Here is a 26,675-nt window from a genome sequence, read left to right as displayed (position 1 = left end):
GGGTCTGGTATGGATTTTGGGGGGACCCCCATGCAGTTTTTTTCCCCTTAAAATCCATACCAGGCGACGGGGCTCACAAGGTGTCAATCTCGCCAATAAAATCTGCGAGATTGACTTCCTTTTCTAGTCCTGTCGTAACTGATCACGTTCAAAATGAACGGACTTTAGTCCATGTGTGGGCAAGTCCGTTCATTTGGAAGTCTGCAGGAACTCCGTCGGGAAGTCCGGTGGACCTAGTCTCCCGGAAAGTCCGGTCATGTGTGGGCAAGTCCGTTCGGAAAGTCTGCCGGAACTCTGCCAGGAATTCCGGCGAAAGGCCGTCGGACCTAGTCTGCTGGAAAGTCCGGTCGTGTGTACAGGGCATTAGTCACAGTTTTGTTTGTTTTTTGTTTAGTATTTGTGGACTATTGTAGAGTTTTTTTGTTTTAGTTTTTTTTACATATTTTTGCAGATGAGATGGAATGCTTTTCAAAACCTGTGCACTGTATCTTTCCAACAAGAGATCAGGCTTATACTATGTTTAAGTAATCCCTTACCAACAAATGAGCTGCTTGTAGCTTGAACATATTACAACTGCTCTGTAATCATTAATTTAATATGAAAGACTTTTATTAAAGTGATTCTCAAAGGGAATTTAGAGAGGACAGAAAAGCTGCGTATATTCTTTTTCCTATTTTGTAATGACAGTAATACAGTAATATAACAAGAAATTCATAAACAATAAATAGATTCAGGTAGCTTTTCTAAGAAGTCCAAACAAACTGTTTAAATAAACAGTTTTCTTTGAAAATGTTTTTTGGAAGGTTCAGAACCTTGGTGTGGCTTCTATTAGGGATAAGCCCACGGTTCAAGACAAATGTAAGTTCGGCTCGAACATCGGGTGTTCGTTTGTTGTAAAATGAATCAAACATATGAGGCGTTCTCGAGAAATTAGAGCGAGACCGCAGTGCATTGCTGTATGATGATTGGCCAAAGCATGCACCTGACCTGCATGCTTTGGCCAATCACACCGCACTCTGCTGAGAGGGCCATAATTGGCCAAAGGCAGGGTGCCTTTGGCCAATCATGGCTCAGGGGGACTAAGTCCACGCCTCACACTATATAAGGCTGCTTACATAGCGGCCATATATAGTGTGTGGACAGAGATAGTTTGAACTAGATTAGGCAGGCAGGTTAGTTAGTGGCAGTGTATTTGATATATCTATATATCCGTACCAGACCCTTATCCGAGCATGCAATCTGGCAAGCCACAGGAAAAGGGGGGCAGATGAGAGAGTGCCCCCCCCCCCCTTGAACCATACCAACGCCCCCCCCCCTCCATGTCAATAGGAATCAGTTAACTTTTACTCCTACCCATTCACCAAAAAAAGTGTCAAAAAAGTAAAAACGAAAGCAGGCCATTTTTGACAATTCCTTTATTAAAGAAAAAAGAAATGGCCCGCGATGTCCACTCATCTTCAATTACGGTGCCGACGATCCCGAGAAAAATAAAACAACATTTTTTGAAAAACTCTACCTCTATGGGGGGCGTCCCGCCAACTGCAGCCCTTTCCCAGTGACATCTGTTACATAACCAAGGGCAGGGCCACCAGGTGATGTAACCTGGTAACCCCACCCCTTCTGACATCATGTTGGGGTCACCTGATATTTTCTCGGGACTGTCGGCGCCATGATTGATGATGGATTTACATCGCAGACCCCACAACCACTGGCCAAGGGTTGTGGGGAAGAGGCCCTTGTCCCCATCAACATGGGGACAAGGTGTTTTGGGGTTGACCCCAAAGCACCCTCCCCATGTTGAGGGTCTGGTATAGATTTTGAGGGGATCCCCACGCCGTTTTATTTAAACTTTAAACTTTTTTTGCACCGATATATGTCCCCAGCTCCCCAAACACTTTGTATGGCATTAACTTGCATATAAGCCTTTAAAATGAACACTTTTGATTTTTAACATTCGTGTCCCATAGACCCAGGGGGGTTTTTCAGCTCATCCCTAGTTTCTATATACCCTCAGATGTAATTTCACTTACTTCCTACCTGTTGTGTCCATACTAGGGATGAGCCGAACACCCCCCGGTTCGGTTCGCACCAGAACATGCGAACAGACAAAACATTTGTGCGTGAGCATGTGAACACCGTTTCACATTTGTATGGGACAGGAATGTGAAAAATCAAAAGTGTTAATTTAATAGGCTTATATGCAAGTTATTACCATAAAAGTGTTTGGGGACCCGGGCACTGGCCCAGAAGACATGTATCAATGCAAAAAAAGTTTTCAAAACTGCAGTTTTTTCAGGAGCAGTGATTTTAATAATGCTTAAAGTGAAACAATAAAAATTTTATATTCCTTTAAATATGGTGCCTGGGGGTCCCTTAGTCTGCTTGTAAAATAGTGCCTCTTTCCCCAAATTGCTCACGGCTGTAATGTATTTCTGGATCCTGGCAATATACATAAAAAATCATTGAAAAAAATGCGATGGTTCCCCCCTCAGTCCGCTACCAGGCCCATCAGTCTGGTATGGATATTAAAGGGAACTCCACGCCAATATTTTAAATAAAATGGCGTGGGGATCCCCCCAAAATCCATAACAGGCCCTTCAGCTCTGATATGGATTTTAAAGGGAAGCCCATGCCAAAATGTAAAAAAAATGGCGTGCCCCCCCCCCAAAAATTCATACCAGACCCTTATCCGAGCTTGCAACCTGGGAGGCCGCAGGAAAAGGGGGGACGAGAGAGCGCACTCCTGAACCGTACCTCTACCCATTAACCAAACAAATGTCAAAAAAGTAAAAATTACAGCAGACAGTTTTTGACAATTCCTTTATTAAAAAAATAAAAGTGGCCCTTGATGTAAATCCATCCTCAATCACGGCCCGAGGAGAAAAAATCGGAAAAACTCAGCCTCCATGGGAGATGTCCCATGACTGCCGTATTTTCCCTTTGACAGTAGTTAAATAGCCAAGGGTTGGGCCACCCAGTGACGTAAATGGTTGAACCCAACCCATCTGACATCACATGACATCAGAAGGGGTGGGATCACCCGGTTACATCATTGGGTGGCCCCGCTCTTGGCTATATAACAGCTGTCACCGCTAAAAGCCTGCAATTGATGGGCTGGCTCCCATGCAGGCAGAGTTTTTTTTTTTCAGGGATTAAAGATGATTGAAGATGGATGGACATTGCTGGACACTTTTTTTTTAATAAAGGAGTTGTCAAAAACTATCTGCTGTTGTTTTTACTTTTTGTACACTTTTTTGTGAATGGGTAGAGTTACAATGTACCCGATACCCGTTCACATAGGTGGGTGGGATCTGGGGGCCTCCAGATTCCCATGAGCCCCCACCCGCAACCCCCACAACCACCGGGCAAGGAGTGTGGGGATTGTGAGGACCCCAAAGCACCCTCCCATGTTGAGAACATGTGGCCTGGTATGGTTGAGGGGGGCGCTCTCTTGCCCCCCTTTTCTTGCGGCCTGCCAGGTTGCATGTTCGGATAAAAGTCTGGTATGGATTTTGGGGGGACCCCCACGCCATTTTTTTTTTTTTACATTTTGGCACGGGGTTCCCCTTAAATTCCATACCAGACCTGAAGGACCTGGTATGGATTTTGAGGGGGACCTCCACACCATTTAAAAAAATTACATTGGGGCAGGGTTCTCCTTAACCACTTCAATACACTGTGTTATATAAACTACACTGCCTGCATTGACTGAATATAGAGTCTATACTGAATATATAGGCTACACTGAATGCAGAATATATATATATATATATATATATATATATATATATATATATATATATATATATATCAAATACACTGGCTACACTGACTTGAATCTAGAGTCTACACTGAATATCTAGTCTACGCTAAATGCAGAGTATATATAGATAGATAGATAGATAGATAGATAGATAGATAGATAGATAGATATCTATATCAAGTACACTGCCACTAACTAACCTCCTGCCTGCCTAATTTAGCTCAAACTATCTCCGTCCACGCACTATACACGGCCGCTATGTAAGCAGACTTATATAGTGTGGGGCATTAGTCCCCCTGAGTTATGATAGGCCAAAGGCTCCCTGCCTTTGGTGGGTTATGGCTCTCTCAATAGAGCGCGCTGTGATTGACCAAAGCATGCAGGTCAGGTGCATGCTTTGGCCAATAATCATGCAGCAATGCACTGCGGTCTCGCAGTCCATTATGGGGCATTCTGTGGCGTGGGAATTTCCAGCGAACGCCCCATATGTTCGGTTTGTTTTAGAACAAAGGAACACCTGATGTTCGAATAACCCTCAGGGATATTCCCTTTTACTTTCCCGCTTTGTGCATGTATTACCATATATTTTTCCCTACTACCTGGCTTTTGTACCTATATCCCCTTGAGAATATTTACTTTCACTCCCTTGCTGTTGTGTCTGTACCCCCTTTTCTTTTTTCATACCTTGGCTGTTGTCCTTTTTCCCCCTGGGGGTATCTCCATTCATTTGCTGGCACTTGTGCCTGTACTTCTTTGGGGATATTTTCTTCCACTCCTTGGCTGTTGTACCAGTACTCCCTGGGGATATTTCTCTTCATTTCCTGATACTTGTGCCTGTACCACCTTGGGAATGTTTTTTTACTTAGTGGTTGTTGTGCCTTTACCCCCTTGGGAATATTTCCTTTTATTGCCTGGCTGTTGTGCCGGCAGCACCGGGGATATTTTCTTTCACTCCCTGGTTGTTGTGCGTGTTGTCCCTGGAGTTTTTTTCTTTACATTTCCTAGCACTTGTGAATATATCCCTTTGGGGATATTTTCTTTCAGTTCCTTGCTATTTTGTCTGTACCCTCCAGGGAAAGTTTTATTTCACTCCCTGGCTGCTGTGCCTGTACCCCCTGGGGGGTGTTCTTTTTCACTGCATAGCTGTTGACTTGCAGAGTCACAGTGCATATACAAACAACTCCTGGCCAGCACCCAACATAGAGAATGGCAATCTGTGTGCATGCTGACGTCATCACGTAGACCACGCCCCTATGCATTCCATCACAAACTGACATTATTAGGGGAGCGTAACCTTATGAAATAATACATTTTAATAAGAGACTTTTACACTATTGCAAGCCCTTTTGTTTTTTTCACAAAATATTTTTACATTCACCCGTAAGAGAAGTCTGGATGATACCTTGAGCCTTGAAGTATATTAGCTGGGTGGATGGTACAGCCAAAACTCAGAATATTCCTGTAGTGCCCTGCTCCTAATGAGCAGACGCTATTGTTTTTCAAATTTAAGTTGTCTGAAGCTGCAGTTGGGCTCAGGCTAATTATTCCAAAAAGTTCTGGTTTCTGTACCAGTTCAGCTGGGTTGCACTGGTTTCCACTTGACCATAGGTGTCGCTGTCACCACCGGTAAGTATGGAAATGCAGCAAGCTGGATGTATTGAATACCATCTTTTGCTCGGAAATAGCCCAGTGGGAGTGGTTTTCCCATCTGTGTATTCTGGGAGAGGGTATTTAAGGTAACAACACCATTTTGTGGGGTCTCTTTTCCGGGGTTCGCTATCCCAACCTCATGGCCCTCCTTGCCTGGGGTGTGTGTTGCATGATCCGGCGCCTCAGGGCTGGCTGGCCCGAGGCTTTGCAACTGAGGGGGTAGGCCCAAAAGGTTTTGGGGCATACTGATCCAGGGGTGGTCCTGTGCTGTCTCGCATGCGGGGAGAGGCCAATAAAACTGGAGGACCCAGGGGAGGACTTTTCTAGGAGAGGACCGAGCACAAGGCTGGTATCTCTGGAGGAGCCTGGAAACCCAGTTAGAGGACGCAACCCGGATCAACACCCATACAGTATGGCTGGGTTGGCTGAAAGGAAACTGGTACTGTATGGCAGTTCTTTAAATCTCTTGGAGGTCGAGGCGTACTGGGGGAGGCAGTGGAGGTAGAGGCGTACTGGGGAAGGCAGTGGAGGTAGAGGCGTACTGGGGGAGGTGTTGGAGGTAGAGGCGTACTGATGAGGTGTTGGAGCTAGAGGCCTACTGAGGGAGGCGTTGGAGGTAGAGGCGTACTGATGAGGTGTTGGAGCTAGAGGTCTACTGAGGGAGGCGTTGGAGGTAGAGGCGTACTGGGGGAGGCGTTGGAGGTAGAGGCATACTGGGGGAGGCATTGGAGATAGAGGCATACTGGGGGAAGCGTTGGAGGTAGAGGCATGCTGGGGGAGGCAAAACAAAACCTAATTCTGAATAAAGCATTTAACATTGTGTAATTTGTGTCATTTCATAAGATAATTTACGAGGGCGTGTTTAGGGGTGGAATTAGGGGTGGGGCAGGGTAGGGTTTGGGTGGGAAAACTGGTGGCGAGTAACTCTTAAGACCTGGCTAGTAGTTCAGGACTTGAAATTTTGAGCCCTGGTGTATGTTATTATTCACAGATTTATATGGACTCTTATTAGGTGATATTTTCAATGTTTATTACTGTATACTTTGATACAACACTGCCTTGATTCCAAATAATTCAGAATCAATGGGCAGGCTACAGTTCTGACAGAGGAAAAAAAACCTGTCCAAAAAAAAAAAAATGCTGAAATACACATACACATCTACTTCCTGCTAAAATGGCAAAAGAGGGCAGCAACTGTCTCCCTGGTCTGCCTATGACTGCCAACATTGAACAGTAGGCTGTACAGGGCTGTCTAGGAAAAAGGTAAATACAAGGTTCGAAATCTCAGCCTCTGTACCATAAATACGACATGACAAATACCGTATATTAGTCACTACCTTTAGCTACTTGAAAATTTTATTCTCACATTGAAAATTCTTGGTTTGAGCTAATATATATAAATGTGTTATTTCAGGTAAAATACAAGAGAGACTTTGAAGAAAGTAAAGGAAAAGGCTTCAGCATCGTCACAGACACGCCTGAGCTACAGAGACTCAAAAAAACCCAGGAACAGATCAGCAATGTATGGGGCATTTTCAACTCCAAAAAAATGCAAAGTATTGTTTTTCCTGACTATCATGGGTGTTTGATGAGATCCACTGATTGGATGTGTATCATTGGATGTGTATGGTTGTGTGAATGTGTGTCAGGTTCACTTGGTGTCATTTAATCAACAGGTTTAAGCTGCCTATAAATGATAAAGGTTTGTGTTCCTTTGTGAGCTCAAGAAAAGACCAACTGGTAGGTACTAGTAGATTAATTATTGTCCTCATTACTGCTATTTGCCTTTTTAATGGGTCAGTCTGTCTAAAATTGTTTTTTTTTTTTTTTTTTTAGAAAACTGTTGAGTTTCAACAGACGCATAACATTCAATAACAAAATATATCAATTCACAGTGGTGCAAGGGTCAACAACAGAGGAGTGGTCTAACTTAAGGTAGATAATGTGTTGGCGTACACCTAAGGTGTCAAAGGTGGTGCGCACACAGAAACAATGGTACCTTAGAGTCAACATGGTATAGATGAGGGGAAATGCAGTAAAGAAAAGACGGGTCCCCATGGCAGATACACGCATGTAAATATGAGGCTAAGACATTCAAATTATCAGACGCTCATCTCTGAAGCTGTGGAGGGATCAGCCAACCATTTGGACCAGACTCTATCCTATTCTCTATTGCACCCTCTATTAGTGTAGGTATCTATATAGAGAGGCAGACAGCTATTCACCAATTGTTTCCAAAATGAAATTGAGGGGGGGAAGACTTCTTCCACTGTAACGCTATAGCTTTTGTAGCGTAAAAAATAAGTAGACTAGCCAGCATACGTTCTGCCACAGTGGGAGTAAGGTGTTCCACCAAACCCTAAAATTTAATTTTTAATTATGAGTGGATGCTGTTGAGGGGAATCACCCATTGGTCTCTTCTATATCTCAAAGATTCTCATATAAAGATTTCCCCTCTAGAATTAACAGCTACGCTATCCTCCGTGGATTTTCACACCTCCTGATGTGATGCCAGGAAAATAAAATAAATAAAATTCCAACACTAAAAATATCTGTGGACATTCAATGATTGTTACCTAGTAAAGTAATTGTCAGCTGTATCATATACGTAAAGATTGTTATCATCACCCTCTGACACGAGCAGATGCTCTGATTAGGAATCTTGAGGAAAGGTTTGGTTGGCCAAATTGGATATTCCCAGCCAACATAAAGTTGACGTTTGGTCTGTCTTCGCATTTTAATGATGTGCAAGATTGTGCTTTACAATGTTGTATGCCCATGCAAACATCACTTTGGGAATAATCATTCAGCAACCAGATCATACTAATAAATAATACCACTGGCCAAGTTCTGAGATTAATTTTAAAAGTAATGGCTGTTGTAGGTGGGTGGACCTGGGCAATCTGATGTAGTGAACCCATAGTTACTGCCACCACCTATCCAAAACTGAAATATCAGTCTTAGGTTGACCAGCCCTCTAAATAAAGACCTTGGTTTCTAATAAATTCATAGGTTCCCAAGCACTGGTTATTAGACAAAGACAGCAAAACTGCTTTCAAAAATAGCTTGATGAGTATATTTAAAGTCTCAAACAATTCTAGCAGTGCATGCATCTATTTACATCTCTGGGATTACATAATCAGCATAAAGTAGCAGAAAAGTGAATGGATTGTCTCAGAGACTGCAGTTTTACTGGTTCAGTACCTGTCTGCGGTATGGGAGCGTGAGCTAATTTTTTGGACAAGGCTTGAACATTACTGGTTAACCAACATTACTATGTAAACCTCAAGTCAAGAATGAGTACTGACCAAAAGATTTTCTTAGCATTTATATTCATGCTTCAATAATAGGAAACAGGGTGAGGTGGAAGTAAAGCTGCTGCTATATTAAATCTAAAGTTGATTATTGAGGTGGTTTGGTCACTGTGAACATGTCTCGTAAGAAGGTCCTGGGTTAGACCCAAAAGACATTGGCTATGTTTACCAGTAAGCCCAGAAACACTCTAAAATCCTCCAGAAACAGCCAAAGGTAATAGCCACTAAAAGAGAAGTCTGGAATGATCTGGCAACCATTGCTGGCACAGTTTCTGAATAAGTGCTAGGAAATGAATAGGCCAAACTTTTTTCATAACTCTCACTTATGCACAATATAGTCTACTCTATATAGATGGTTCAGAAGTATGTTTTAATAAATTTAAAATGAACCGTGTGCATTTTATCTTTTCTTTTCTGTTGTCTAAGCTGTTTCCTTTGCTTTTGAAGATAGTAAGTAATATTTGAGTGCAGATGCTGAATGCTAAAAGAACATCCTTCTAGCTAATGGGCAAGTAAAAGGCTTTTTTTTTATCTATTATACCATTGTAGTCCACTCCTAACAGATCCTATTTCTGTATTCTCAGCTAGAATAGAGAACTTGGCATGAAGTTAAAAGAGATTATCCTTTGTTGTGCATAAACACTGACGGCAAGTGCATGCATTTGTTCCTTGTGGTATATCTGTTGTAGTAAGTTTTGGCTTGCTAGCAGCAAGTCCTCTACACCTCTATTTCTAACACCTCTCCAAGGGCCACAATAATTTACCTGTGATAATTATATAAAAAAAGATTTGTTTGACTTTAATGAAATGTCAGCTATTGTCAGAGTTCCAGAGGTCTGGATTAACATTACAGTTATCAAGAATTGAATCATCTGCTGGATAAAATATGGAATATTGTGACCGAAGTATGTGATTTAGCAAGTCAAGGTCCCAGCATTGCTCCTGTATCAACACCAGACTTGTGTCTACAGGACCACAGAAGAGGAGCCAGAGATTGGAGATGGAGAATGACAAGGTAATAGATTCCAGCTTTTTGGATAGTAGCTTTAATTTTAATCTGATTATTGAACCTAATTTTTAAAATGTTTTAATTGTGTGCTAGAAGCTATATAATTCTATTTTCCATGTTCAAATGACAGGAAAGTTCTGTCTGGTAAGTCTAAGCCCTTGTACACACGGTCGGAGATTCCGACGGAATGTGTCCGATCGGACCATTTTGTCGGATATTCCGACTGTGTGTGGTCTACATCGGACTGTTTCCGTCGGAGTATCATGTGTAGAGAATTCCGATCGGACAAAGTGCCACGCATGCTCAGATCAAATTCCTACACCAAAGCTATTGACTACTAGCCTGAACGTAGTCCCGCCGTAACGAAATAACGTAATCACGTCGGATTTTCCGACAACTTTGTCCGACCGTGTGTATGCAACAGTTTTGGACAAAATCCGACGGATTTGGTTGTCGGAATCTCGACCGTGTGTACAAGGGCTAAGGGGTCCCAGGGTTTCTCAAACAACAGAGATCTGTAATTATGCATTTGACCTTTCCATTGCAATCTTAAAGCATATCTTATGTTAAAAAATATATGGTCTCACTTTTTATTTATTTTCTGCCTTCTGGAGGTTTGTTTTAAAAAAAAATTATAAAATGAATCTTGGACTTCTGTGTAAGAGTGACAATACTGGTATTCTATACATTTATACAGCAGCGTTGTCATGCTTAACTGGCACTCCTGTGGTGAACTACAAGACAACACCCCACTGTTAAGAACACTGACGCATCCAGAAAACTGAACACCTACTTCTCGTTAGGGATGAGCCGAACACCCCCCGGTTCGGTTCGCACCAGAACTTGCGAACGACCCCCGCGTTCGGTACGAACGTTAGAACCCCATTGAAGTCTATGGGACTCGAACGTTCGAATTGGAAAGTGCTAATTTTAACGGCTAATATGCAAGATACTGTCCTAAAAAGGGTTTGGCAACCTGCCTCCTGCCTCAGGGGACATGGGTCACTGCAAAAAAAAGTTTTAAAAACTACCGTTTTGGTGGGAGCACTGATTTTAATGACGATTAAAGTGAAAAAAAAAAGTGAAATATTCCTTTAAATATGGTGCCTGGTGGGTGTCTGTAGTATGCCTGTGAAGTGCCACGTGTTTCCCGTGTTTAGAACAGTCCCTGCACAAAATGACATTAAGCGGAAATAACACCATTTAAAACTGCTTGCGGTTTTAATGTTATATCTGGTTCCTGCAATATGGTTGAAAATCATTCAGAAAAATGGCATGGGTAGCCCTCCCTGCCCATTACCAGCCTATTTGGGTCTTGTACGCATATTAAGGGGAACCCTGTACCCATATTAAAAAAAGGAAATGCGTGTGGCCCCCAGGCCCTATATACTCAGAACAGAAGTATACAGGCGGTGCAAACAAGACAGGGACTGTGTAGGTTTGTTGTGTTAAGTTGAATCTGTTTGTAATTTTCAACTGGTACATTTTTAAAGTGTAGCTCCAGTCAAAAAAAATATTTTTAAGCTTTTTGGAAAACATAGGGAAGGGTTATCACCCCTGTATAATTTGTTTTGTCGTCCATCTTTTTTCATCTCACTTGCTGTTGTCTCCTTCCGTTTGCAAGTAGGAGATGTTTGTAAATTGGATGTTTGAAAGTAGGGGCCTGCCCTATATGCTCTGCAGAAATGGCGGAACAAGGTGTTGGTTTTGCAACAATATTGTAAGCCCTCAAAGTGACTCTTGGTGGGCGCTGGAGCGCCCTGCTGTGAACGATTATATCAAGAATTGTAATTACATGCCATTGTTGAACAGTGGTAGAAAAATTGACCTTTGGTGGTTGTGGTGCTGGTGCCACAACACTATAAGTCCTCACAGTTACTCTGGGTGGGCACAGGAAGGGGCCCTCCTGTGAAATATTATATCAAGAATTGTAATTACATGTCCCTGTTAAACAGGGGCAGAAAAATTGGGCCTTAGGCACTGGTGCCATCCCACTGCAACCTCTGCCATACACTCTAGTTTTATTGCAGGAATTAGCCCTGCTGCAAAGCATTGCATCAAAAATTGTACTTAAACGCCCCTGTTAAACAGGGGCAGAAAAATTGGGCCTTAGGCACTGGTGCCATCCCACTGCAACCTCTGCCATATACTCTAGTTTTATTGCAGGAATTAGCCCTGCTGCAAAGCATTGCATCAAAAATTGTACTTAAACGCCCCTGTTAAACAGGGGCAGAAAAATTGGGCCTTAGGCACTGGTGCCATCACACTGCAACCTCTGCCATATACTCTAGTTTTATTGCAGGAATTAGCCCTGCTGCAAAGCATTGCATCAAAAATTGTACTTAAACGCCCCTGTTAAACAGGGGCAGAAAAATTGGGCTGCTGGCATCACCCAGAACCAAAAATGTTCTTCCAACATATCAGCGGAGGAGGAAGAGGATAGACAATCAACATAACAGGACAGTCACTCAGCATCAGCATAGGCAGTCTTGAAGGGATGTGGTATTTCAAAAAAAATTATTCGGTTACATCAGCTTCAGGTGCTTGGTAGCTGTGGGTGATCCAAGACTGATTCATCTTGATGAAGGTCAGTCGATCAACTGATTTGGTGGACAGGCGCACCCTGTGATCGGTAACAAAGCCACCAGCAGCACTGAAGGTGCGTTCCGAAAGAACGCTGGATGCAGGACAGGCCAGTAGCTCAATTGCATACTGTGCAAGCTCTGGCCAGTGATCCATCCTCAAGACCCAGTAAGCCAGAGGATTTTCAGTGGGAAAGGTGTCCAAGTCTGACCTTGCCCCTAGGTATTCCTGCACCATGTAAATTAGACGCTGGCGATGGGTGCTGGAACCAATCATACCTTGGGGCTGCGGACTAAAAAATTGTCTGAAAGCATCAGTCAGACGGCCACCTTCTCCACCGCTCCTTCTGACTGATGCCTCAGCAACACGTTGTCCAGGACCAGGAGTTTGTGACCTCCCAGTCTCTGGGAACGCGTTGCACAGAGCTTTCTGCAAGGCCTCTCGGAGATGTCTCATCCTCTGCTCCCTCTGCGATGGCAAGATAAGGTCGGCAACCTTACCCTTGTACCGTGGATCAAGGAGAGTGGCCAGCCAGTAATGGTCCCTCTCCTTGATCCGAAGAATACGAGGATCCTTCCGCAGGCTTTGCAGGATCAGGGAGGCCATGCAGCGTAGGTTAGCTGAGGCATTCGGTCCGGAGTCCTCTGGGTCACTAAGGACAACATGATCCACAGCTACCTCCTCCCAGCCACGTACAAGTCCACGTGTTTCTTGGGACTGTAAATCATCCCTATAAGACTGCTGCTGCTGATGCTGAGTGCCAGCCTCCACCTCCATGCTGACACAATCATCCTCCTCCTCCTCTTCCTCCTCCTCACCCTCTTCCTGTGTGATGGGTGGCACAGCAGGAACACTGTCTGGATAAAGGGGGCCTTGAGAGGCAAGGAAGTCCTCCTCTTCCTGCCTCTGTTCTGCCTCAAGTGCCCTGTCCATTATTCCACGCAGCGTATGCTCCAAGAGGTGGACAAGAGGTATAGTGTCACTGATGCATGCACTGTCACTGCTCACCATCCTTGTGGCCTCCTCAAACGGTGACAGGACAGTGCATGCATCCCTGATCATGCCCCACTGGCGTGGTGAGAAAAAACCAAGCTCCCCTGACCCTGTCCTGGTGCCGTAGTCGCACAGGTACTCATTGATGGCCCTCTGCTGCGTGTGCAGCCGCTGCAGCATGGCCAATGTTGAGTTCCATCTGGTGGGCATGTCACATATAAGGCGGTTCTTGGGCAGGTTCAACTCCTTTTGGAGCTCAGCCAGCCGAGCACAGGCATTAAATGATCGGCGGAAATGCACACAGACTCTCCTGGCCTGTTTCAGGACATCCTGTAAGCCGGGGTACCTGCCCAAGAACCGCTGCACCACCAGGTTAAGGACGTGAGCTACACAGGGCACATGGGTCAGTTGTCCCTGTCGGAGGGCGGAGAGGAGGTTGGTGCCATTGTCGCAAACCACCATTCCTGGCTTAAGCTGGCGTGGCGTCAACCACCTCTCGGCCTGCCCCTGCAGAGCTGACAAAACATCCGCCCCAGTGTGGCTCCTGTCCCCCAAACAAACCAGCGCAAGCACGGCATGGCATCGTTTTGCCTGCGTACTTGCGTAGCCCCTGCAACGCCTACGGAGCACCGCTGGTTCTGAGGACAGAGCACTGGAAGAGGCCATGGAGGAAGAAGAAGAGGAGGGGGTGGAGGAGAGAGGTGTGTCACAACCAATAGTAGCATTTTGGAGGCGTGGTGGCGGAACAACCTCCAACACTACTGCACCTTGTCCTGCATCCTTCCCAGCAGCCAGGAGAGTGACCCAATGGGCCGTGAAAGACAGGTAACGTCCCTGTCCATGCCTGCTGGACCATGAGTCAGCGGTAATATGCACCTTACCGCTGACCGCCCTGTCCAGCGAGGCAAGGACATTGCCTTCCACATGCCGGTAGAGAGCCGGAATCGCCTTCCGTGAGAAAAAGTGGCGTTTGGGGACCTGCCACTGAGGAACCGCACATTGTACAAACTCACGGAAGGGGGCCGAGTCTACCAACTGAAAAGGCAGCAGTTGAAGTGCTAGCAATTTAGCCAAGCTAGCATTCAACCGCTGGGCATGTGGATGGCTGGGAGTAAATTTCTTCCGCCGGTCCAGCAGCTGGGGCAGGGACATTTGTCTGCTATAATCGGACGTGGATGTACCACTAGCAGAGTTCCCGGAAGCACTTGGCTGTGACACACCTAATTCTACACCTTCATTCCTCTCAGAGCAGGTTTCAGAGAGGACTGAAGGTCTAGTGGGGTTGGAGATGCCAGCTGATGAGGAGCAAGGAGAGGTCCGCTTTGTTCTTTGGTGTGGGTCTTTGAGGTATGCTTGCCAACGAGCTGCATGGCAGGTCAACATATGTCTGGTCAAGCATGTGGTGCCCAAGCGGCTGATGTTTTGGCCACGTGAGATACGCTTGAGACATATGTTGCAAATAGCAGCGGTGCGATCTGATGCACTCGTCTCAAAAAAGGCCCACACCAAAGAACTTTTAGAATAACGCGCAGAGGAAGCGCTCTGCGCAGGCGGAGCTCTGCGGTGTGATTCAGTCGGTGTGCTGCCCCTAAGCTGGCCCCCGGAGGACATCCTGCCTCGTTGGACATGTGCCTCCTCCTCCTCCTCCTCCTCCTCCCTCCTTCCAGGCACCCACGTGGAGTCAGTGCCCTCATCATCCCCTCCCTCTTCATCGCTGTAGCAAACCTGGCAGTATGCTGCAGCTTGTGGAACATGACTGCCAGATTGCTGTCCTTCTTGAGCATCCCCTCTCTCTGTGCTCACGCTACTGCCTTCCTCTAGCTGAGTGTCATCATCAGAGCCCACCAAACACTGGGCATCCTCCTGGAGCATGTACCCAACACTGTGCTCAAAGAGTTCAGGAGACTCCTCAGGAGGACGTGGTGGGTCTAGGGAAGGAGTCACTGATGATGACATTGAGAGGAGGGACGACGATGTGTTGGCAGCTGCTTTTCTACTACCCTGAGACTGGGTGAGAGAGGATGAGGAGGATGAAGAGGGCTTGGTCATCCACTCTACCAAGTCGTTGGCATGTTGCGGTTCAACATGTCCAGCTGCAGAAAAGAAGGACAAGCATGTCCCATGGCCACGTGCTGATGACAATGCACCGCGTCCACGACCAGCACTGTTGTCTCTAGACACAGAGCCTGCTTGCCCTCTTTTATCGGCTCGCGCCTGTCTGCCTCTCCTTGCTGGCCTTCCAGACATGGTAATGGCCTGAAGGGAGTTGGGTAAAACAGTAGTTGGGTAGTTTATATTGTGCTGGAGGCACACAACACCCACTAACTCCTGCAGATGCCTTTTTTATAGAACAGCAGAGTTAAAGGGGTATATACAGATGTATACTGTGCTGTGCTGGAAGCACACACAACTTCCAATAACTCCAGCAGATGTCAATCGGGCCCAAATAGAGAACAGCTATGTAGGTGGATAATAGCGGTATGTACTGGGTACAGAGCAGGCACACAGCACGCACTATCTCCTGAGTGACACTACTGACTGCAAGCTCTATTGTTAAAGATGGACCACTAGCTATATAGGTGAGGTGAATATCACGGTGTATACTGCGGTCAGGGCACGCAGACAATAACAAGAAAACAGCAGAGTTAAAGGGGTATATACAGATGTATACTGTGCTGTGCTGGAAGCACACACAACTTCCAATAACTCCAGCAGATGTCAATCGGGCCCAAATAGAGAACAGCTATGTAGGTGGATAATAGCGGTATGTACTGGGTACAGAGCAGGCACACAGCACGCACTATCTCCTGAGTGACACTACTGACTGCAAGCTCTATTGTTAAAGATGGACCACTAGCTATATAGGTGAGGTGAATATCACGGTGTATACTGCGGTCAGGGCACGCAGACAATAACAAGAAAACAGCAGAGTTAAAGGGGTATATACAGATGTATACTGTGCTGTGCTGGAAGCACACACAACTTCCAATAACTCCAGCAGATGTCAATCGGGCCCAAATAGAGAACAGCTATGTAGGTGGATAATAGCGGTATGTACTGGGTACAGAGCAGGCACACAGCACGCACTATCTCCTGAGTGACACTACTGACTGCAAGCTCTATTGTTAAAGATGGACCACTAGCTATATAGGTGAGGTGAATATCACGGTGTATACTGCGGTCAGGGCACGCAGACAATAACAAGAAAACAGCAGAGTTAAAGGGGTATATACAGATGTATACTGTGCTGTGCTGGAAGCACACACAACTTCCAATAACTCCAGCAGATGTCAATCGGGCCCAAATAGAGAACAGCTATGTAGGTGGATAATAGCGGTATGTACTGGGTACAGAGCAGGCACACAGCACGCACTATCTCCTGAGTGACACTACTGACTGCAAGCTCTATTGTTAAAGATGGACCACTAGCTATATAGGTGAGGTGAATATCACGGTGTATACTGCGGTCAGGGCACGCAGACAATAACCAGAAAACAGCAGAGTTAAAGGGGTATATACAGATGTATACTGTGCTGTGCTGGAGGCACACACAACTTCCAATAACTCCCGCAGATGCCAATCGGGCCCAAATAGAGAACAGCTATGTAGGTGGATAATAGCGGTATGTACTGGGTACAGAGCAGGCACACAGCACGCACTATCTCCTGAGTGACACTACTGACTGCAAGCTCTATTGTTAAAGATGGACCACTAGCTATATAGGTGAGGTGAATATCACGGTGTATACTGCGGTCAGGGCACGCAGACAATAACCAGAAAACAGCAGAGTTAAAGGGGTATATACAGATGTATACTGTGCTGTGCTGGAGGCACACACAACTTCCAATAACTCCAGCAAATGACAATCGGGCTCAAATAGAGAACAGCTATGTAGGTGTATATAGTGGTATGTACTGGGTACAGAGCACGCAGACAGCACGCACTAACACTACTGACTGCAAGCTCTATTATTAAAGCTAGATCACTAGCTATATAGGTGAGGTGAATATAGTGGTGTATACTGCGGTCAGGGCACAGACAGTAACCACTACACAAGAGCAAAATAGTAAATCAGCCAAAAACGATTGGTGTGTAACTGTGTTGAAGGTACACAGAACACCCACTGCTTCAGATGCTAACAAACACTACACGAGGCCGCCTGAAAGGCAGCTTTATATAGTGTGGGGCGTGCACTACACAGCCTGAGCTATGATTGGCCACAGGCAGGATGCCTGTGGCCAACCATTGCTCTCCTCGCTACTGGCGCTGCGATTGGCCAAGCATGCGGGGTCACAGTGCATGCTTGGCCAATCGTGAGACAGCAATGCATTGCGCCATCGCAATGCATTGTGGGCCACACGAATTTTGCCGCGAACGGCCCAAACGTTCGGAATTCGGCGAACGCACGAACGACCGATGTTCGAGTCGAACATGCGTTCGACTCGAACACGAAGCTCATCCCTACTTCTCGTCAATCCACCACAGCTCTGATAAGCAGTGGCTCCAGATGAATGAACTGGCTTGGTCTCAATTGAAGCTTGTGGCCTTGATGGGCGATCCAAAGGTAGGTGTTAGAATTACCAGCTGCCATGGCAGATGGCATTGCTTAGCCACAAAGTTAACAAGAGTCAGGCACTAGTAACAGAGGAAACCTTAGCTGGTCATATACCTTTTACAATCTGCTTTGAAGCTGAACCCAACTCATGTATGTACAGATGAAATGGATTTTTAAATAGGTAGGGCTTTTTATTACATTGTTCTGTAGATATGAAGGAGATTTTATAAAGATTTTACAAACATATTGTATAGAGCATGAGGGCACAGAAGGAGTTTTATTGGCTAATAAAAGTGATAGTCAGCCTCTTGTGGTGCTTGTTGTTAGGTTAGACTTTAGAGTTGAAGAATTGTAAAAGGAGCACAGGCTCACTTTAAAGCCTAACTTTGTATAAGTTTTGGAAACTGCGCAGAAGAGTTAAAACCTCTATACGTTTTTTTTTTTTTTATTACTGTCTGTGTCCCCATGAAAAGAATTCGCCTAACTTACTGTTACATGGTTGTCACTGAGACAGGAAGTAGGGAGGAAATAAGGATACAGACAGCAATAAAGACCTGACTCTTCCCTAATATAATAAAATAAAGGTCTTAATGTGTTAGGCCTCATGCACACTGGATATTTAGCCTTGTTGAATCAGACTCTGGTGGGTGAAAGACTGCTTGCATTTTGAACATCCATCCCTGGGTACATACTAATGTTATTAGCACTTGGTGAATTATCCACTGTGCCATCAATTGCAGCCACTGTGTCCATCAAATGCAGCCACTGTGCCCATCAAATGCCGCCACTGTGCCCATCAAATGCCTCCATTGTGTCCCATCAAATGTAGCCACTGTGACCCCTGCCCGCCCGATGTCTAACTTATCCTATCTTGGTGGCGGGTCAGGCAGCAGCACGTTGTGTCCTCTGTGTGTCTCTTCATGCTTCCTGCTAGGCATCCAATAGCAGCACCTGTCCTTTCAGCCAATCAGGTGATGGGTATCAGACCCATGCTACCTTATTGGCGGAGAGGTGGTTCAGTGTTAGAAAAGCAAATATTAATTTGCTTTTTTAATAAAACTGGGTTTTTGAAGGCACCCTTGGCTGACTAACTAGTTGTATCTGGCACCACCTTGCCCTTTTACAGCCCCCAGCTGCAACTTACACCGGCTTGGGGACAATTGTTTGGCAACTTCTCCAGCTGATACAGCCAACTGCCCCCAGCATGTCTTACTTATACCCTTATTAGGGCAGGAACACCCATACCGGAGATGGGCTCAACCCATCATTCATCAAAGAATGTAACCATCCCCGTCTTCAAAACCCCTAAGACCTCTGCCGCAGACACCCAGCATGAAAGCTTATGCCTGAGCGGTCTGCCACACCCAAAGGGAACGCTGTATACCTTCCTGCAGACCTAAAGACCAAAGGTGAATCCCCACTGCATTCAATTGCACCCCATCCTTTCTCAGGAAAAGCCAAGGGTTCTTTTCCAAGTCCCAATGGCGAATAGCCAAGGCACCGTTACGGACAATATTTTTTGCCACCTCCTTGTTTACTTTGATACTGGCTTTGTTGACCCTCTCCAAATGCCAGGAAGCCCTAGCCACCATGTCAGACCACACAACAATGGTGTTAGGAAACAGGGATCACAAGTGCAGGAAATCTAATTTGTTGTCCCTGCACAACTCGTGAGAGGCGCAAAGCCCCATGTCATTGCCCCCCATATGGAACAGGAGCACGTCCGGGGGCCTGTCCAACCTAGAATAGTGATGCACCTCTGGTAAGACCCTGGACCATAACATTGCCCCAACCCCGATCCATCTGATTCTGACCTGTCCCCTGGGAAAACCCAACTGTCGGCTCTTCGGCCTAACTTCCGCCATTTTTGCTCCCCCCAAAAAACGAAGGAATGGCCCAGGATCCACACCAAACATTCTGAACCTGAAAAACAAAAAGAAGAAATAAAAATTCAACATGAAACCCCATGTTAAACACACGCAGACAACATTGACCACAGCCATTAAAATGGACAGACTACCACCACACCACACAACACAAAAACATAGACAGGCAAACACGTAACCCAGTCATGAACCAGATGCAGGCCGGCACCCCACCAAAGAAGGACCCGAACCACTATGGCAACAGGTGGGGCCTTACATACAACCTGAAGCAATGTGACTCCCAGCGCCCAATCTTTAGCACTACCCTGTCCTCCAAACCCCAGCGAGCTGCCTCAATGGCCTCCCCAATCCGAAACGAATGAGAGGATTAGTCCTGCTGGGGAAAAGCCGTAGCCAGAAACTCTTTTTAAAAACTGACCCAAATTGGAATCAGGACAAGGCGGAACCATCCAGGTGTTTAAGGAAAGGGCCAAGACCCGACCCCCTCAAAGCGAGCCTCTCCCATACAGCCTGTACAGGCATGCCGGGGAACCGTGGACCTCACCCAAATCCACCCACATACCCTTACCACGCTGGTCCGTTTTGGACCTGCTAATAAAAAGCGAAACCACATTTGGATCTGCACACCAGTTCACTAATCCTCAACGCTCCAAAAAAAGCCAGGCTTAACAAGGCTGTGTTAAAAAATGCAGCTTCGGAAGCCGAAGAGCAAGTGACCCCCAGACTCCCCAAGATGGCCACCAATATTTCTAAGGAGACCGGACGGCGAGCATCTGGCACAGCCTTACCCCTTCTGTAGCCCTGCAAAACCCTCTTCACCAACATATGCTTTTTTAACATCCCCAACCCCTGACAGCTGAAACCAAAATGCCAAACCAGCCATTTTTTGGCCCAACTTGGAAATAGAGACCCCATCCTCCACGTTCCTGCCAATGAAATATAGAAACAAACACAAACGATCGTCCTCACTAGGGATGGCTGAACGGTTCGCCCGGCGGTCGTTTCGCGGTGAATTTCGGCTGTTCGTGGTCTGCCCAACCGGCGGACTATTGTCGCTGTTCGCCCGGCGGACTTCCGTGTTTACTGTGTAAAAGAACTTTGACCTATGATGACACATCCATCATGTGGTACAGGACAGCCAATTGAGACATTACAGCACATGGACACTTGGACATTCCCCCTAACTTATAAATAGACCCGATCCGGCGGCCATTTTACATTCTTTCGTATGTCACTATAGGGAGAGGTTGCTGTGTGGAGCAGGGAGAGACTGCAGTGACCCAAATCGCTAGCTATTAGGTCCACAAAAGTTATTTTAAGGACTGGTGTGGTATAGGTGTTAGGTGTAGTTCAGGATATAGGTTTGAGGCACTGCTATTCAAGTCATTGTTGCAGCAGCCTGTCTTTTGTCAGTGTAGAGAGAAGGACAGGACGCTGTGTGCAGCAGGGACAGTCAGTTTAATCATTAGCTGTTACTATTAGGTCCACAAAAGTCATTTTCAGGACTGGTATGGTAAAGTAGTACAGGATATAGTTTTGAGTGCTATTCAAGTTATTGTTGCAGCAGCCTGTGTTTTGTCAGTTTAAATAGGGACAGGCAGGAAGCTGTGTGTGGCAGTGAGGGACAGTCAGTTTAATCAGTAGCTGTTACTATTAGGTCCACAAAGGTTCTTTTCAGGACTGGTATGGTAATAGGCTTGTACACGTATAATATTCTTTCTTCCAAATATAGAAAGAATATTATACTTGACTGCTGCCCTTCTGCTGCAGTAGTCCTTTATGAGTATAGGGACTGAGGTACAGTCTGCTAATCACAACCTACTAGTTCCACAAAGGTCCTGATAAGGACTGGTAAGGTATAGTGTACTACAGTACATAGGGTTGAGTGAGGTACAGTCTGCTATTCCTTAAGGACTGGTATAGGTCCACAATATATAAGGTTGAGGTGCACTACTGCTGACTGCTGCCCTATACTGCAGCAGTCCTTTATCAGTATAGGGACTGAGGTTCAGTCTGCTAATCACAACCTACTAGTTCCACAAAGGTCCTTATAAGAACTGGTAAGGTATAGTGTACTACAGTACATAGGGTTGAGTGAGGTACAGTCTGCTATTCATTAAGGACTGGTATAGGTCCACAATATATAGGGTTGAGGTGCACTACTGCTGACTGCTGCCCTATTCTGCAGCAGTCCTTTATCAGTATAGGGACTGAGGTACAGTCTGCTAATCACAACCTACTAGTTCCACAAAGGTCCTTATAAGGACTGGTAAGGTATAGTGTACTACAGTACATAGGGTTGAGTGAGGTACAGTCTGCTATTCCTTAAGGACTGGTATAGGTCCACAATATATAGGGTTGAGGTGCACTACTGCTGACTGCTGCCCTATACTGCAGCAGTCCTTTATCAGTATAGGGACTGAGGTACAGTCTGCTAATCACAACCTACTAGTTACACAAAGGTCCTTATAAGGACTGGTAAGGTATAGCGTACTACAGTATATAGGGTTGAGTGAGGTACAGTCTGCTAATTCTTAAGGACTGGTATAGGTCCACAATATATAGGGTTGAGGTGCACTACTGCTGACTTCTGCCCTTCTGCTGCAGTAGTCCTTTATGAGTATAGGGACTGAGGTACAGTCTGCTAATCACAACCTACTAGTTCCACAAAGGTCCTTAAGGACTGGTATAGGTGTACTATTTGGTGTGCAGTATATAGTTGTGTAATACACGTATAAAATACTTGCACATACTTGACTTCCTCCTGGGGCTGCTTATTATGAGGGGCTCCCACAATCCCTGTGCTGTGCTGACTTACTCCTGGGGCTGCTTATTATGAGGGGCTCCCACCATCCCTGTGCTGTGCTGACTTCCTCCTGGGGCTGTACCTCTGCTGTGCATATTATGAGGGGCTCCCACCATCCCTGTGCTATGCTCATTATGAGGGGCTCCCACCATCCCTGTGCTGTGCTGACTTCCTCCTGGGGCTGCTTATTATGAGGGGCTCCCACCATCCCTGTGCTGTGCTGACTTCCTCCTGGGGCTGTACCTCTGCTGTGCATATTATGAGGGGCTCCCACCATCCCTGTGCTATGCTCATTATGAGGGGCTCCCACCATCCCTGTGCTGTGCTGACTTCCTCCTGGGGCTGCTTATTATGAGGGGCTCCCACCATCCCTGTGTTATGCTGACATCCTCCTGGGGCTGCTTATTATGAGGGGCTCCCCTCCCACCATCCCTGTGCTGTGCTGACTTCCTCCTGGGGCTGTACCTCTGCTGTGCATATTATGAGGGGCTCCCACCATCCCTGTGCTATGCTCATTATGAGGGGCTCCCACCATCCCTGTGCTATGCTGACTTCCTCCTGGGGCTGCTTACGGTGCAGGTGTCAGTGCTGTATATCATGGTGATGGTGTCAGTGCTGTATATCACGGTGCTGGTGTCAGTGCTTTATGTCACACTGCTGATGTCAGTGCTCTCTATCACGGTGCTGGTGTCAGATCACTCTATCACGGTGCAGGTGTCATTGCTGTATGTCACGCTGCTGATGTCAGTGCTCTCTTTCACGGTGCTGGTGTCAGTGCTGTATATCACGGTGCTGGTGTCAGTGCTTTATGTCATGCTGCTGATGTCAGTGCTCTCTATCACAGTGCTGGTGTCAGATCACTCTATCACAGTGCAGGTGTCATTGCTGTATGTCACGCTGCTGATGTCAGTGCTCTCTATCACGGTGCTGGTGTCAGATCACTCTATCACGGTGCAGGTGTCATTGCTGTATGTCACGCTGCTGGTGATCATCTCCTGCACCCTCTTCTTTGCCTACCCTGACCTTCCCTCTCCTCCATTGCCTTCATGCGCTCCAAAGTCCTGAATTGTCACAATTTCACATATAAAAAAAGAATGCTTGTAGTTGTCGATCCCAGATTCACCTCATACACGTGTTATGTCATTGGCCATGTGGTGGGACTATTTTTGCACAGCTAATAATTATTTTGTGGCTGCAAATTTGACCTGTAGGTTTGCAAAGTTCGCCTCCCATTGAAGTCAATGGGGCCAGCCGCGAACGTTACGGTTCGCGAACTATTGGGCGCGTTCGCGGTCCGCATTCGCGAAACGTCCCGTCGGAAGTTCGTCCATCACTAGTCCTCACCCCTACAACTGCCTACCTCAGTAACCAGGACTTGTCATTCCCCCCCAAACCTTTCTGTAATTGCTCCTAGTGGCCAGGCACACTGAATTTCGAAGTAGCCCAGCTACCATTTGAAGGAAATGTCCCACAACCGTTCCGGGCAAGGCGCCTCATGCTGCTCCGCTTCTGGTGCCAACAAACAGAATCTGTCCCACTGCAGGCGAGACAATGCCTCAGCCACATTGTTGTTCACACCGAGCACATGCACCGCACAGACACAACAGTTCAAACCCACCCTGCCCCACCCCAACCTCACCCCAAAGGTTCTGCTCATTTACTAAGCTCTGGTCAACTGCACTTGAAGAGAGCAACTGAACTTTGCAAAGTGTGCAGTTTATTTGCCTTTAGTAAATTAACCCCACTATGTTTCTTCAGCAAATGAAAAACAAACACTGCTCCAGGTTGACCCACTATGCATCAGCCCCTCCACTATGCAATCAGGTGTTGGTCTGATCTGCAAAATAAAAATAAAAGAAAAAGATTGACCACATTCCAATGGCTAGGGAAATCCAACAAAGTATATTGCACATATTACATATCACAAAGACATCACAGCTCTAGACAACAGGGAACAGCAGTTGCTACAGTGTTTTCCTGCAGAATGCGCTTTGTCATAACCATTATATTTTCTTCTTACCTTCTTCTTACCTTCTTACTGGAAATCTTATTTACACTGTACATAGCTGATGCACAGCTTATTTTATGATTCCAGCAGCTGCTGGCTGCTTGGATTAGTTTTAATCCTGGGCGCATATGTGGAAGTTACATCATCCCACACCAACCAATCAAGATGGTCAAAGACTCTGCACCCAGAACAAGCTTGGGAGAAGAGGGAGCTTGCAGACATTGCATCACTGGAGCAAAAGTGATTATTTGTGAACTTCAATTCCACTTTAATGTAGCACTGACCCCCAAAGGAGCGGCTGAATTTATTGGACTTACTGTTACCTTCTTCACCTCATATGCGCCTAGGGGTTTCCCGAGGTAGATGGCCCAAAAACTGCAGAGACTGATGACAGATCCACTTAAAGGGATTTTTATTTGCGAAAAAATAGTTAATAACACAGTCTCTTAACATAGGATCAGAGGGTTTAGGGGAAAAGTCCAGGTACTCTTAATGTTAAATTCCGTATGAAACAGTCTCTCGCTTTGAATAAATCCAGAGAATAGCCATTCACAACTGGATCCTCACCCTAATTGGATAGTCCTTCTCTCACCAGGCCTAGTAGCCAACAGGGTACTTGAGTCAGGAATAAGTCTCTTCTACATACTTTGCTATAGAACACGTGAGGGAAACTTGAAAGCTTGTAGAACACTCGTGTGGTACCAGTATGGCGATACTGCACAAGATTGGATTCGCTTAGGTCCTTCAGCTTTTCCAGGCTCTTGTTGAGAAGCCAACCCTTGCGTGGCCTTCTCCCGAAGAGTCCTCCCCTGGATAATTTCACAGTCGCTGGGCCTCTCCACTAACTGAGACGGCACCGGACCACCTCCGAACCTCCTTTCAGTTTCCTTGCCTCGGGCTAGCCAGCCCCGAGACGTAAAGTCGGGTGGATCCGCACCCCAGGCCATGGAATTTCTGAGGGCTGGTCAGGAGGACCAGGACCATGCAGTCAGAACATACTTCTGAACTGGAACCCCGAAACACGTGACATCCGCACCTTAAGTGACACTCAAACTGGGCTGGTTCCGAGAGAAAGTAACCTTAAAGCGGAGGTCCACCCTAAAGTGGACCTTCCGCTCATCGGAACCCTCCCCCCCTCCGGCACCACAATTGGCACCTTTCAGGGGGGAGGGGGGTGCAGATACCTGTACAGTACAGGTATCTGCACCCACTTCCGGGATAGCTCTCTGCGGAAAGGGGCGTATATTACGCCCCTTTCCGCAAGTGCCCGCCCCTTTCCGCAAGTGCCCCGCTGCCTGCTGGGAAAACACACAGATCCCAGAGGCAGCGGGGACCGTCCTTATTGCGCAGTGCGGCTCGCGCATGCGCAGTAGGGAACCGGGAAATGAAGCCGAAAGGCTCCATTTCCTGATTCCCATACCCAAGATGGCGGCGGCAGCACCAGAGAGACGATCTACAGATCGGCTTCGGGTGCCGACATCGCGGGCGCGCTGGACAGGTAAGTGTCACTATTTTAAAAGTCAGCAGCTGCAGTATTTGTAGCTGCTGGTTTTTAAAAAAAAAAAAAACGCGGAGTCCCGGCGGACTCCCGCTTTAATGCACCAAACTAGACTATGTTTCCATGCCTGCCACAAGTGACAGTGCCACCTATGGCTAGGCAGCACACCTGGCAGTCCAGTTAGACTGATGCTGAGGTCACAATTTAGAGTTATCGAACCCAAACCAAACTGCGGTTTAAGGGTAACATTAAATTTCGAAAACATATAGTGCGTGCTTTTCAGGAGCTGGCGCAACATTAACTACAGCCTTGGTGCCCGTCCTGGGGCCCTTTGGCATATATTATGTTGCCCGTGGGCCCCTGCAGACAGTATTCTGTGTTTTGGTGCTTACTCAGGCCAGGGAATATAAAATATTCTTTAGATTGGCTTCTAGTAGGTAAATGTTGGCTTATGTCTTTCACACGGTCTTACTTTTTCTGTGCTGACTTTTTTCTTTATGTTTTTTCCTCTAATCTTGAATGAATGTTTCTGATCTCTGGGATTTTTATGAATACTACCCTTGCAGTGCCTCCCCAAGCCCCCCCTGCACTGTAGGGGTTAACTGCCTAA

The 26,675-nt window shown here is 46.3% G+C and overlaps 1 protein-coding gene across 4 annotated transcripts in view; it reads left to right on the top strand.

Annotated features, from left to right (window-relative positions):
• NEBL (nebulette) overlaps positions 1–26,675 on the top strand; it is a 398,972-nt gene that overhangs the window by 184,807 nt on the left and 187,490 nt on the right. For 2 of the 4 annotated variants that reach the window (XM_077490941.1, XM_077490942.1), the window contains exon 4: positions 6,828–6,935. In XM_077490941.1, the coding sequence (XP_077347067.1) occupies positions 6,828–6,935 (108 nt within the window). Of the gene's footprint in view, positions 1–6,827; positions 6,936–17,771; positions 17,877–26,675 lie in introns of those variants that run through there. The other 2 variants (XM_077490939.1, XM_077490938.1) reach the window with 1 other exon arrangement.

Source organism: Lithobates pipiens, unplaced genomic scaffold (genome assembly GCF_037356315.1).
Source record: "Lithobates pipiens isolate NorthernLeopardFrog02 unplaced genomic scaffold, aLitPip1_a1.2 Scaffold_19, whole genome shotgun sequence".
NCBI classification, from domain to species: Eukaryota; Metazoa; Chordata; class Amphibia; order Anura; family Ranidae; genus Lithobates; species Lithobates pipiens.
The sequence above is the reverse complement of the archived record's forward strand: the minus strand, read 5'-3'. Positions and strand labels throughout refer to the sequence as shown.